This window comes from Exophiala bonariae (assembly GCF_035927105.1).
Source record: "Exophiala bonariae strain CCFEE 5792 chromosome Unknown scaffold_6, whole genome shotgun sequence".
NCBI lineage: Eukaryota > Fungi > Ascomycota > Eurotiomycetes > Chaetothyriales > Herpotrichiellaceae > Exophiala > Exophiala bonariae.
The window spans coordinates 297,346-309,955 of record NW_027042481.1 but is presented as its reverse complement, the minus strand read 5'-3'; the positions used below and the strand labels follow the sequence as shown (position 1 = coordinate 309,955).

General features: G+C 49.5%; 4 protein-coding genes across 4 annotated transcripts; 2 read left to right on the top strand and 2 right to left on the bottom strand.

Annotated features, from left to right (window-relative positions):
- Window positions 1-141: 141 nt before the first annotated feature.
- Window positions 142-1,942, bottom strand: LTR84_011573 (uncharacterized protein; the record flags this gene model as incomplete). The annotated part of the gene is made up of 2 exons (XM_064855102.1): window positions 142-1,310; window positions 1,360-1,942. The coding sequence occupies 2 exons, from the start codon at window positions 1,940-1,942 to the stop codon at window positions 142-144; spliced, it is 1,752 nt and encodes a 583-aa protein (XP_064708691.1).
- A 2,273-nt stretch (window positions 1,943-4,215) lies between these two features.
- LTR84_011572 (uncharacterized protein) lies at window positions 4,216-5,128 on the top strand (the record flags this gene model as incomplete). Its single annotated transcript, XM_064855101.1, has 2 exons — window positions 4,216-4,733; window positions 4,786-5,128. The coding sequence occupies 2 exons, from the start codon at window positions 4,216-4,218 to the stop codon at window positions 5,126-5,128; spliced, it is 861 nt and encodes a 286-aa protein (XP_064708690.1).
- Window positions 5,129-9,046: 3,918 nt separating this feature from the next.
- On the top strand, window positions 9,047-10,732 carry LTR84_011571 (uncharacterized protein; the record flags this gene model as incomplete). Its single annotated transcript, XM_064855100.1, has 1 exon — window positions 9,047-10,732. One exon carries the CDS (start codon window positions 9,047-9,049, stop codon window positions 10,730-10,732), a length of 1,686 nt encoding a protein of 561 aa, XP_064708689.1.
- Window positions 10,733-11,307: 575 nt separating this feature from the next.
- LTR84_011570 (uncharacterized protein) lies at window positions 11,308-12,198 on the bottom strand (the record flags this gene model as incomplete). The annotated part of the gene is made up of 2 exons (XM_064855099.1): window positions 11,308-11,574; window positions 11,635-12,198. 2 exons carry the CDS (start codon window positions 12,196-12,198, stop codon window positions 11,308-11,310), a joined length of 831 nt encoding a protein of 276 aa, XP_064708688.1.
- Window positions 12,199-12,610: the final 412 nt, after the last annotated feature.

The following is a 12,610-nucleotide window of genomic DNA, read 5'->3' as shown; positions in this document are numbered from 1 at the left end:
ACTCGGGTACTTATAGCTGATATCGTACATAGCCCTCCAACAACATGCAAACTCTGTGGAGATTTGCATTTCCAACAACCGACTTGCATAAATATTCGTCATTCATATCTTAAAGGTAACCTTGTGTACTATTACAGTTGTCTACGAGTATCCCAACCACCCGTGCCATATGCCAGCAGACTGTTCCTGCCTGTTCAAACTTAGATAACCGCGCGACTCCAGGTTCACCTTTACTTCCCTGAATTTTGGTGTTGGTGCTTTGTTGTCAAACAGAATATCCAGCTCAACATACGTAAGATCCTTTGTCTCCGGGAGACGAAAGTAAATCCAAATGAAACACAAGAACGCCATTCCGGCCAATGGCCAACAAGCCCGGCCCTTGAGATTCCAAGCTCCGCCGTTCAGCATTCTGGGGATCAGCTGGTTGTTCACTATCGAGGCCAGATTAAAGGCGATTCTCGCTAGTACGACGGTTTTCACCCGTAGGCGAGTTGAGGGTACTTCGGCCACCAAGACGTAACACACCGGGCCGATGGTGAGATTATAACAGAGTGTGAAAGCCAAAAGGAACGAGCCCAGGGTCCAGTATGCAACCTCGGCTTGTATCGGAACCACACTGACAATGCCTCCAACCATAAGGATCAAGACCAGGCTGAGCTCACCCACCAAGTAGAGTGTCCGGCGTCCAAACCAACGGAGTAAGAACCAGGCTATCATGTTGCCCACGATACCCAGTGCAAACATTCCAGTGGTGAGTGAAAAGGACTTTGCCACAGGAAATCCGGCTTGCTCGTAAAAGTAAGGAGCATAGCCCATCAGGGTCCCCCCACAGAAAGCTTGGGTGAGCCAGACCATGCCAGCAATTTCAGTACGCCTCAAGTTGGTGCCTTTGAAGCAGTCTAGGTATGAGTTGCCTGACTGGTTCAATTGCTTCTCGATATTGTCGGTGTATTTCATCACAGATATGACCTGGTTGACATCGAGCTCACTACTGCTCTTCCGTGTCAGGCGTTCGAGTGAGTGGCGAGCGTCATCAACGCGATCATGCCTTACTAGCCACCAGGGACCTTCAGGGCAAAGGCAAAGCACAGCCAGGAGTGGGATGCTCCAAGCCCATTGTATAGCGAAAGGGACACGGTACGCCCACTCCGAGTTGCTTTTGATCCAGGCATGAATAGTCCCCATTCCGATTACCTGGCCGATGAGCCAACACATGTTGACATTTGCAAGGAGATAAGTCCGCAGGGCGACAGGTAAAACCTCAGCAGCATAAGTCGCAGACAATGTTTGGAATATGCCCCATGGCAAGCCTAAATTATGCGTAAGAAAATGGTTATCTTCATGAGGGCGGATACATACCAAAGAGAAGCTGCGAAGCGAGGAGCATTGGTAAGCTCGTCGCAAAGAAAGCAACGAATATCGACAGATTCAGAAAAATCAAAGCACCAAGCATAACCTTCCGGTAGCCATATCGATCTGTCAGAAGCCCATTCAACAGTAATCCAATGGTTTCGGTCGAGAAGGCTGAAGAGATGAGAGCGGCCTGCCACGTTGCAGTAAGGTCGCGGGTGGTCGTTCCATCGGGCTTCACGATGATAGATGTTCCAAATCGTTCTCGAAACGCCGGGGATGCAAGAAAGCCGCCTACCAGCATCTTGTCGTATGCCTCCATTACTATCGTCAAGGACAGCAGGGCAGACCATAAAATGGCTCTCGGATACATGCGAGTACCACTAAGAAAGGTCATCCTACGCTCCTTGGCAATGCCTTCGCGAGCATCGTCCGAGATTCTTCTGGGTGGCTGTGACAGATCCCCTGTGTATGCCATGCCTGACTGGAAGGCCTGCCCACCAGCAGGCGGATGTTCCAACTCCACACAGGAAACATGTTGAGTTAATGGCTCTCTAGAACGCGACTTCAAGCCTTCGTCTTTGGAAGACATACTAGAGGAACAGATGTGCGTACACGTGCTGGTTACGTGTTGGTCACCTGTGCTGCGCGTCTGTCAAATCGTTGGGTGACGTGCTGTTGTCCGTCTCCAAACAGGGTGATGCCCCAGTTTTGTCCCACAAGCTCTCAGTTCCCGTTATACAAATACATTGATGCTCGACAACTTGGCGATAGTCTATAGCAAAGTTGAAGATGAAGAAGACGATCGTCGTTCATTTTACCTGGGACAGAACAGATTAATAGGAAGGGGTGCCCTTGATTCAGCAAGAATTAGACGGGGCGACCCTCTCAAATCAGGGGCCCTGGGGAAGCGAGATCTAGGCGAATATTGCGGAGCGAGGTTGAATCCCCTCTAGCCTCCCGAATCCCCCGTGTCGGGTCCAGCGGCGCCGCGGATCTGCCAACTTGAATCGCTAGACTGCCAAGTCGTCAAAGTCTAGATACTGGAGGTAGCCAACGAAATGCTGATGACGGAAACAATGGGCTCTTCCCCGGGAACATCGTCTTAAAATGGATTCGCTACCAGTGGGCGGAAACGCGGGAGAAACACTTGTGGCGCGAGGTCAGACTAAACTCCTCGCCACCTCCCGTCCGTGGATTCATGGAGGACGGAGGAGGAGCATGTGGAGGGTTCTGGACACAAAAGAATGGTGTCTTCATCCGTCGCCAGTCCCCAATGTTGATAGTAGGTTCGTAAAGGGAGCTGTGAGTTTTCGCTCGAGGCTGATGCAGGCAAAGATGCATCGAGTAATCTCGCTTCCAGCTTATTATGGCTCACCCTGGGCAGCACCGGCCTTGGTGATCAACTGCAAAGCTGAAGACTCGAAAACCCTAATTGTGTGGAAACAACGGCTTCAACTGTTGACGATTCTCCACTCCTACCTCCCTCAGCTTCTGCACTACTGAGTACTAGGCAAATATGTTGGGTTCGGATCTGGGCCCGAGCCCTGGCGTATCCATTCCTCCCTCCAATCGAATTGTCAAAAACACCATGTCCTCGCTTGTCGATTCTTGATATCTGAATTCCCTATCTCGATCATCTCTTTGTGGCCAGGTGTGATATTGAAAACGACAAGCTCGATCGGAAGCGACTCACGACCAAGACAGGAATAATAATCCGTACTTCGTACGGAGCAATGTGCTCAAAGTACTCAGGGGTCGACAACTAGGATTATTGAGTTCTGAGTTGCCTCTGATCAAGTCTAGCTAAGCTCTCATTGTGTTAGATTGTAAGAGCAGGATTTTGTTCTGGTACGACACTGGATAGCTGCCACAGTCGTATGCCAATACCAGCTTTGAGCAGTGCGCAGAGGCAGCCGAAGACAAGGGGAACGTGCTCCGAGGGTAGTCCCCTTACGGGCAGTTCAGCAACCGATCATTTTCCACCTTGTCCTCAATAATTATCGGACGGCTAAAAAGTACGAGCAGGCCTCAGCTATGTTCACATCGGGTCACAGTCACTGCAAAGCCTTGTGACTCGCATTTGCGTACCAATTCGTCGACAAAAACCTAATCAGTAGCATCGAAGCTTCATACGAGCCTTGACTTTCGATGCCATAGTTAATAGGACGCTGGAGGCAACTCGAAATCTCTTAACACTTGGATACAGGGACAAAAGCTCACGAATGAAAATATAAGGCTGCCCTCTAGAAGATCGACGCTCCCCAATTTAGAGATCAAACGTCAAATCTTGCTCTGCTCTTGTCCGGAGAGACCATTAAGAACCCCGTCCGGACGACATATCGTTTGAAATCATAGCCAACACCGATCGAAATCAGACGGACGATGGAAACCCATTCTACCATTCATTACGTTCCAGCTGCATAATTAGCGAGTGCACATCTTCTGGTCAGCACCTCCAACGACTCCCAGCGAGTTTCACACTTGATTCGAACGCCGAGCCTTAGGAGGGACTTTTGTAAACCTCGCTTCGGCCCGCACGGGACTCACGACTCGACATCAAACCCTACCGATTTGGAACCTGCATATATTTCAACCAGTACGATGGCCTTTCAATGACCGGTGAACACCAGTTCTCATGTGATGAAGATGGCTTTGCGATTCAAGCCTACATCATTGGCCATTCGACTTCTTGATGGTTTCTTGCAACTGTTAACACGCGAGGGACGGAATGTCATGGAATCTACCATTGTTCCTCTCAAGCTTTGTTTTCGTGGTACTATCTATATACTGTGCGCACCATCTACAAGGCTTAGAGTCTCATGACCTCTTCGCTAATAAGACGTCACATCAAGGAGTCTAAAGATGGAACTTGGAATCGCCATTGCAGGAATCTTACCTCTGGCAGTGGAGTTCTCCAAAATGAGCAAAAGATACTACAAATCATTTCGAAGAGCACCCATAGAAGCACAACGCTTTGGCACCTTGATCGAAGAGATTTCGGACACCCTGACGATGTTCTGTAAGACGGCACGCGACGTAGAAGAAAGGAAAATCGCATTCGCGAGAAGCAGGAAGACGAAAAGAGCGGTAGCAAGGCTGAAAAGAGTAATGGAGGCGAGTATTCGAGAAATCCGACCGATCCTCAGGAAATTAAAACCCATTGGGAACCGCAAGTATCCATGGATCAAGCGAACAATTGCAAAAATCAACTGGGTCACCGGCGACGAGCGAGAAATCAAGAATTTGATGGTCAATCTCAACACCACAAAGCTGGATGTTGGTCTTCTTTTTAACATGTTCAGTGCCAACATCCAACTGAAGATCCTAGAGGAGTTGGAGAAAAACGGGCAACAAATACCGAAGTATCTTGTCCAAGAAATGTGAGCATCTGCTTCAGCCTCTGGGAGTGCTCAACTTGCTGATTGTTGGCAGAATACTCTTGAAAGAGCGGAACAAGATCCTCAACCGCAGATATAAGGAGGCTGTCAAGCAACGTGACGCGTTAGCAGCTTCCACTGTCACAAACAACACCAAAAGTAATCGGGAAGGATTTGCGAGCCTAAGCATGTCTTTTGGCCAAGATGTCCACGCAATAATCGAGGAGGAGATGCCTACCGTTGAGGCCACCATCGAAGAAATTGTGAAGGATCATAGCGGTTCCTCCACAATTGAGATCATAACGAGCAGCACAACGACGGATTTTAGTGCCCCAGGAAATGAGGTGAAGTTCAGAACAATTTACAATATGACTAGTGATGCTGACTTTGTACGGTAGCACAGCACCCAAGATATGGAGGAGAATACCTCGGAGGACATTATTGATGCGGACTCCTGTACAGGCAGTCTTTCGATAAGAGTTCAATTAGGCGTGCCAGAAGAATCAACATTGAGCCCATGTATATGCGGGACTACTGGATGCGGGTATCGGCGAACCCTCCACATCAGAAGCCAACAGTCAACATGAAGAGCCCAAGTGGCGAGGCTGACAGATGATTATATACTCAGGGGGTCATAGTTGCAAGAATTATCGCCATCACCATCGAGAACTGGGAATCTGCCACCTTTGATTTCATTCTCAAGGCAATCAATCTCGGAGTCCAGAAGTGTTAGGGAATCAAAACGATTCTCAACAATACACTGAAGAATCCTCGGTGGGTATATATATATATCAATTTACTAGAATCAATAAGCTTCGCAGATGTGTCGATCGATATCTAAATATGTGGGCGTCGTCCCGATAAATGCAGCGTCGGCTCATTGCTTTCCCGACAGAAGCATGATATTATACTTCTGCAGTAACCACGGTACAAATGATTGAGATATGTATTGCAAGAGTAGCACACTTGGCCACGCCTTATTATTATTGGAGTAGAGGCCGCAGAGCAACACTTGTCCCTGGATGATAATGCCGGGGTGTCCCATGTCTCCCTAACGACCACTTCGAATTGGAGCTCGCAGGAACGAAAACTTAGGTAGCATTCAGGTGTAGGCTTAGATGTCACATGATTAAACATCTCCCCCTGAATAGGCTGTATCATCTCCTGTACGGATCCCTTGATGTGGTCCATTCTTACCACTCTCCATAGAGTTTGCCGTTTGAACATGGAGTGGTAGGGGGGATATAAAAATGGGACAGGCACGTCATACCAGGACTGAGGAAGATTCCTGGCTGGCCCTCAGACATAGTCTCAAGAAAATAAAGGGAGGATCTTACGCACGCCTGTCGCAGCAACTGACTGGGAGAGTGAAGGATGGCCCTGCAAAGGAGTTTTTGACCAAATCACGGAGATAAGTGCCACTAAATTCGCCAGATACCCACCAAAAGGGCATCCTGACATCAGCGACGCGAATCAGAAGAAACTGCTGGTAAGAAAGATCCAAGCAAATGCTGCTCGGTGTAGAAGAGAGGAAGACAACGAAATTGGCTGGATCAATAACGTCGCTAGCTTGATTATCGATCGCTTAGATGGGTTTGATTTCGCTGGTACGTGAGCAAATGGTTGTGGACGTCTTTGGCTAACATTCCATGAATAAAAGCCAACTATGTGGCAATTACTTGTGGTTGCCGCAGCATATCGCTCTACCTAGTGATACGGTCGCCGCCTCCTGTCTGCTGCGATGAAATGCTAGCAGGAAACTTTGTCGTTGCACCGCTGCAGAAAGAGCCGATACAGTACAGTGAGTATTTTTCACTTTGATAAGCAGGGTCCTGTTCTGATTTCGAATAGAGTAAACCACATCCAGCCGTCAATATTTTCAAACAAATCAGATGAGTGTGTGATGCATAGAGAGGTGGTTGGAAAGACGAATCCCTAGATCAAAAACATCAGAGGCCTGATCGCGCATACGGTTTGAGTATGACAAGTTCCTTTGTGCGTTTCAGGGATCGCTTGACACGTTCCAGTCCGTACAAGGGCGCTCACACTTTGTTCCCTTTCCCGCTGATAGAGGCAAAATCTGAGAAGTCTGGGTCGGGTTTCGAACAAATCGAACGTCAGACTGCCTTGAGTATTCGCACGTGCCTTAAACTCCATCTAGACCCTGAACGGGAGTCAAACCAGCTTTTGGATCCCCTTGTGTGGTTCTCCGGTTTTGTGTGAGTGATCAATGGCGTCTATATTTAGCCTTCATGGCCGGCCACCATACTGTGAATACTCAATCTTCAGCTCTGGTAACCCTGATGGCACTAAGAAGTTCAGACTGTGGTCGATTGTTGGCACGGATATCTCCAACAGTCCGATCAAGCACTCCAACTGCTGCTCATAATTGATTTGATTTGCGGTTGGGCCAGAGATGTTCATCGAAAAGGAGTTCTCAGATGTCTCAAGGGATTCACGTCACGAGATTCTCCTCCCCCTGGAACAGTGTTCAAGGAAGTCGTTCAGTACGCGGACAATCCATTCTGCCAAATCCTCTTGTGTTCCGATCATCGCGACCGCCAAGCGCTGTACCAGAGGTTTTCCAAAGGAACCCAAAGATTGGCCCGATCATTGAGAATAAAGATTCGGATGTTGAGAAGATGCAAGGTGACATCCCAAAAACCTTGTTTGCCGAAGTTGAAAATTTAAACAAGTCCGATGGCAATGATCTTGAGGGACAAAGAGTTGTGCGTAGCACTGATGGCTCGAAAGTAGTTCGATGGAAGAATCTCGACATTCCGTATGATGAGTCTATCTTGCTAGAGCTCCTTAGCTCTCTTGAAGGCTTCGATTGTCTACAAGAGGCAGCGAGCTATCTCTAGGATGTACTCACGCGCTTGACGACAGTTTCTCAGTTGGTTCACGACCCTCCATCACAGAGTGCTTCTGACCTCGAAGATGATGAACCAGTCGCCACACTTCTATTATGTCAACATCGTCTTGTGGAGACAAGCTGGCAAATTATCTGCAGCTTTTGGTGCATTATGTGCAATCAATCAGCGGTACGTAAATTGGCAATCCTCGCCGCTATAGCAGAGTCCAAGCAGTTCAACCTGGTGTATTGGAGAGTCCACGATTGTGATTGCCTTTCGCCAGCACTTGCAAGCTTCGACAACTTAAAAGGCAAAGCCTGTGCGGCTGCCGCAATCTCGCAGGACATATACTGCATCGCCACGAATGAGTGTCGTACTGACGAAGGGCATTTGGTCTGGAAGAAGGCCGACCGGAGTGTCTTTGAACCACGACTTGATGTAATTGAAAACCTGCTGAAGAACGTCGAGGGCTCACGACAAAATTCGCTGCCTTCCGCAATACGTCGGAACTCCATCGCCAAAGACTTAGATCTAGGACTGTTCAACACGTCAGGCCTTGAGGACTTACACGGTGTGCTTTTAAAGAGACCGAAGACATGGCCAGCTACAAGCCCACTGTGGTGCTTCTTGACATTCGACACCAAACCAAAAGTTGATCTCAGTGCGCAAATCGCAGCATCCCATGCCAAAGAGCAATATATGCAACAGACAATTGGAAAAGTGATGACGATCAATTCCTATTGCAATGGGTACAAGACATGACGAGAGGACATAAGCGGCCACTACGTCTAGTGGACTGAGACAGACCACGTTTGCTGTCGGATCGCAGTCAGTCCCTGTATATTTACCATGCAAGAAGTGCTTGGACCAGTTTTGACAACTTGAAAGGGGGCGATTATCTACGGTGGAGTACACAAACTGTAGAGCCAATACTCAGCCTCGTAAAGTCCCGCTGAAAATCTTCAATTCTGGCTTTTGCACATCTCAAAGAACAATCTATCACATAATTCACTGTTAATTCTGTGCTTTGTCATTCAATTAAATGAATACCGTGTGAATTCACTTCCAAGAAAAGCACTAACAGTGTTCGCACCCCACTAATCTCACACGTTTATTTTTTATAAAACAATGAACTCTGAAAACCTCAACAGTAAGTTCCGACGTTCGTGCCCACCCTTTGGGTGCGAGCCTATATATAACTAAGAAGAGAGACCGTCGTCGTTGACTCCTCTGGAACGCCGAGCTTCTGATCTCGGCGCCGACATGGTGAACCTGCCTGACGGGTACACCAGGAAGACACCCTGTCGACAGCTCAGATCCGCTTCATTTGCAGATCTGACCATTTGGTAAGCCTTTGACAAACCCATATCCATCCCAAACAAACAAACAGAGTCCTCAAACTCTTGCCTTTTTCCCTTCACCAGCTGTCCTACGGCCTTCCTTCGCATCCTGTTGTCCCTCATGAAGCCCGTCCCCATTGCCGAATCCATGCAGAAGCTAAGAGGCGTCATGCAGAATTACCTGGAATATAAAGCCAAAATGGCAGCTGCTCAACCTGTCACCCACAGCATGGAAGAGGCCGAGCCACAGTTCATCTCCCGCAAGGTCAATGACGAAGTGGACACTGTCGCAATATCACCATTGCATCCTGAGTACATGGTCATCGGCACCTACCACCTCCTCTCCGTGGGCGAACCACGCGAGTACGATGCTCAGATGCGCCGTGGGACGATCCAAGTCATGCTGGTGTCGCCGAAATGGGCCCCTCGATACTCCGGCATGTTGCCGCCAACTCTTGACAAGCTCGTTTTCAAATGTGCAATTCTCGATATCCGCTTCCATCCAACCGATCCCTCAATCTTCGCGGCTGCAACCAGCACTGGTTACATGCACTTCTTTCGCTTTGTCAAACAAGGCGATGTCCTCGGCCGACGGGTGGTCACCAAATTACTTCCTCTGGGAGTTGTCAAGGTGGCAGATCCAGACGAGCACGGATTGGAGCCATCAATCACACAATTCAACTGGATCCCAGACATCAGCAACCACGGCATCCAAGGCATTGACGATTTTCACCGACTTAGCTTGGTCTATTGTACATCCTTCGGAGACACTAGTGTTGTCACCGCTGATGTTCCGGCCATCCACGACATCTTCGACCACCGCCTAGCCAAACCCGTTGCTAATCTCGAGCCTACAAATTACCACGTGCACAAGCACAAGCGCAACCTCGAAGCCTGGACTGTCGCCTCTGCTGTTCTTCGCACCACCCGTGAGAGCACCTATCGCATCATCTTCAGTGGTGGCGACGACGAAGCACTGATCGCGACGTCAATCGACCTGGGAAACACAACATCGCCATCTTACATCTTTGACGAATTCCCCACCATGAAGGTGGACTCCTGGAGAGACAGTCGCAGCCACGAATCCGGCGTCGTTGCAGTCCTCCCGCTTGCCAAAATGCACCAGCCCCTCGACGATGGCAATCACGGCATCAAATTGATCATGCCTTTCCTGACAGGCAGCTACGACGAACAGCTCCGCATCTTCGAGATGGACGTGTTGACGAAACGAGCCGTGCTAGTCAAGACGTCCCCAAAATTCGCGGGCGCCGTGTGGAGACTCAAGATCATGGACGAATACAATACACTGACGACCGAAGATGGCGAGATCAAACTCCTGGAGAACGAAGAGGAACACACCAACCTGCGCACCAAGCACTTCGGCGGCAAGCTCGAACACCACATCCTCCTCCTCGTCTCGCTGTCCCACGCAGGCGCCATGATCCTACGTGTGACCGCCGTGCGCGGCACCGTCGCCTCCGAGTGCAAGTGGAGCATGACCGAGCTCGTGAGATTCCGCGGCGACCACGAGAGCATGGTGTACTGCTGCGACGCGCGCCTCGAGCCTCCGCCATCCCTGTACCCCAAGTTCAGCTACAAGGCCGTTCGGAAGACCAGTCGCCCCCACAAAGACGAGCCTGCCCTGGGTCCCACATACACCATCGTCAGTGCCAGTTTCTACGACTGCAAAATCTGCACCTGGACCTTCGTCGATCGTCTCAAGGGCTGTGCACAGTTGAAGCCCATCGAGCGTGGGGAGAAGTCAGATCGCGCCGCGAAGCCGGGATTCAATCGCATTCCATATTAGTGAATGATCGGTGCCTTTGAATGAGAGAGACCTTAAGAGCTGGAGATTGGAAATGCGCATATAACTGGATGAAATCACGACACTTGGCTGCTTGGAAAGCATGATTGATGCACAGACACACACATACAGCACGAGAATTGAATCCCTCCTCCGTGCTCAGACGACACAAGGCGTTGAGGAAACACTGAACGTACTTGGATGGTGGAAACCGGCCAGAAAGGTCGAGGCGCAAATGTCAGCCATTGCGGCGGACGAGCTTGGAAAACTGAAGAAATGAACCGGCGTACGACAGAACAGCAGTCACAAGGCGATGATGGAAAGCAGAATGATCGGCATCATCACTTGCTTTCTGAATAGGTATTCATGCAGATAGGATTGTCTATCATAGGAGAAGACTCGAAATGAGAAAATCCATCCCATGCAAACAAACTCTATGCCCTTGTAGCCCGGCTGAACCCTGTGATCTTGTAACACCACGCCAAGCTATGTGTTCTATGAGTACAAGTGTTGATCTCCCAGAGGACGCTGCCTCCCTATAACTCCATGGATCAATGGGCAGGCGTTGGTTGGGCAGATTATACAATCATCTCCAGTTCTCTGGCGTACCCGACCATGTGATTGATGACTTCCTTCTGGTCGCCGTCTTCAGCCTTCTTCGCGTCCTCCGGAACAGGGAAATAGATTCGCCCTTCTTCTAGACTCCAGCCCTGGTCATTAGCAAACTCCGTGACCGCGCCTTCGGAATCCAGGAAGAGCAGGTTCTTCGCTGAGGCTATAGGTAATGAGGGATATGAGCGTGCTGCGCATGAGGCGATTTCAAGACGGATGGTGTTGATGAGAATCTGGATTCAGGAAGTTAGCAATCGTACTGTTTGCGGATCGCCTCGTTCAATCAAACTTACGTCAGAAAACAGGGCAAATTCCTCGCCAGGCACGTCTCGACCATTTGTTTTCCTCCATACCTGATCGTAGCTTCCCTCCATCAGACTCCGTTCCAGCTCGACGGGATATTTTATGAATTGATCTTCCTCCACTGACGATCCTCCATTCGCACCTTCCGCAACGATCAGAGATTCAAGAAGCGTGTGGAAGCCAGCATAGTCGCCCTGACTCAATAAAAGCAGTAGATAGAGCCCTGTGATCTTTGATCTCTCTCGTGAAGGCGATTGTTGAAGGCCTGGATAGTCGTAGAATGGTTGTAGTTGGGAGTAGTATCTGATGAAGGAACCTGGATCTCTTGAACGGATGGACAGAAGCGCACCCACTTCCAAGATCGACCGAGCTGTTGCCAGAGTAGGAGCAGGGGTTTGCTGTGACGGGATCAAGGCATTTTGTTGTAGAAGAGCTAGTTTCGCCTTTTGTAATTGTGATTGCGCATGGGAGGAATCGCCATGACTGAGAGATTGCTGTAGGACGTGGAGGATGGATTCGAGGGAGCTCGACTGTGAACCTATCGCTGCAGGCATCTTGAAAAAGGAAATACTCTCGAGGTCACCTTAGGCTTGCGTGTTCAAGGTTGTATTGGACCAACGATGAGTGTGAGGCTATCTCGGATTCGGGACGATGAGGCGGATCTCAACGAGTGCAGACTGGCGATGGCGAGAGATTGAGAGCCTCTTTTGCAGACCAGGGATATAAAGACAAGAGAGGAGGACGCCAGATGTCCAAGGCCGCGTGAAACGATGTTGGTGACGAGTAAGGAAATAGATGTTTACAAGTCTATCAAGATCATCGACATGCACTGGCCATAGGCATTTGGAGTGATTGCGACTCTCGCTCCAGCCTGCGCCAAGCCCGCCGCCTCAAGAGTGAATTCATAAGCTAGCCGTATTTGGACGTCAGCCTTGCGGAAGTGCACCTACTGTAGGTATGCATTGC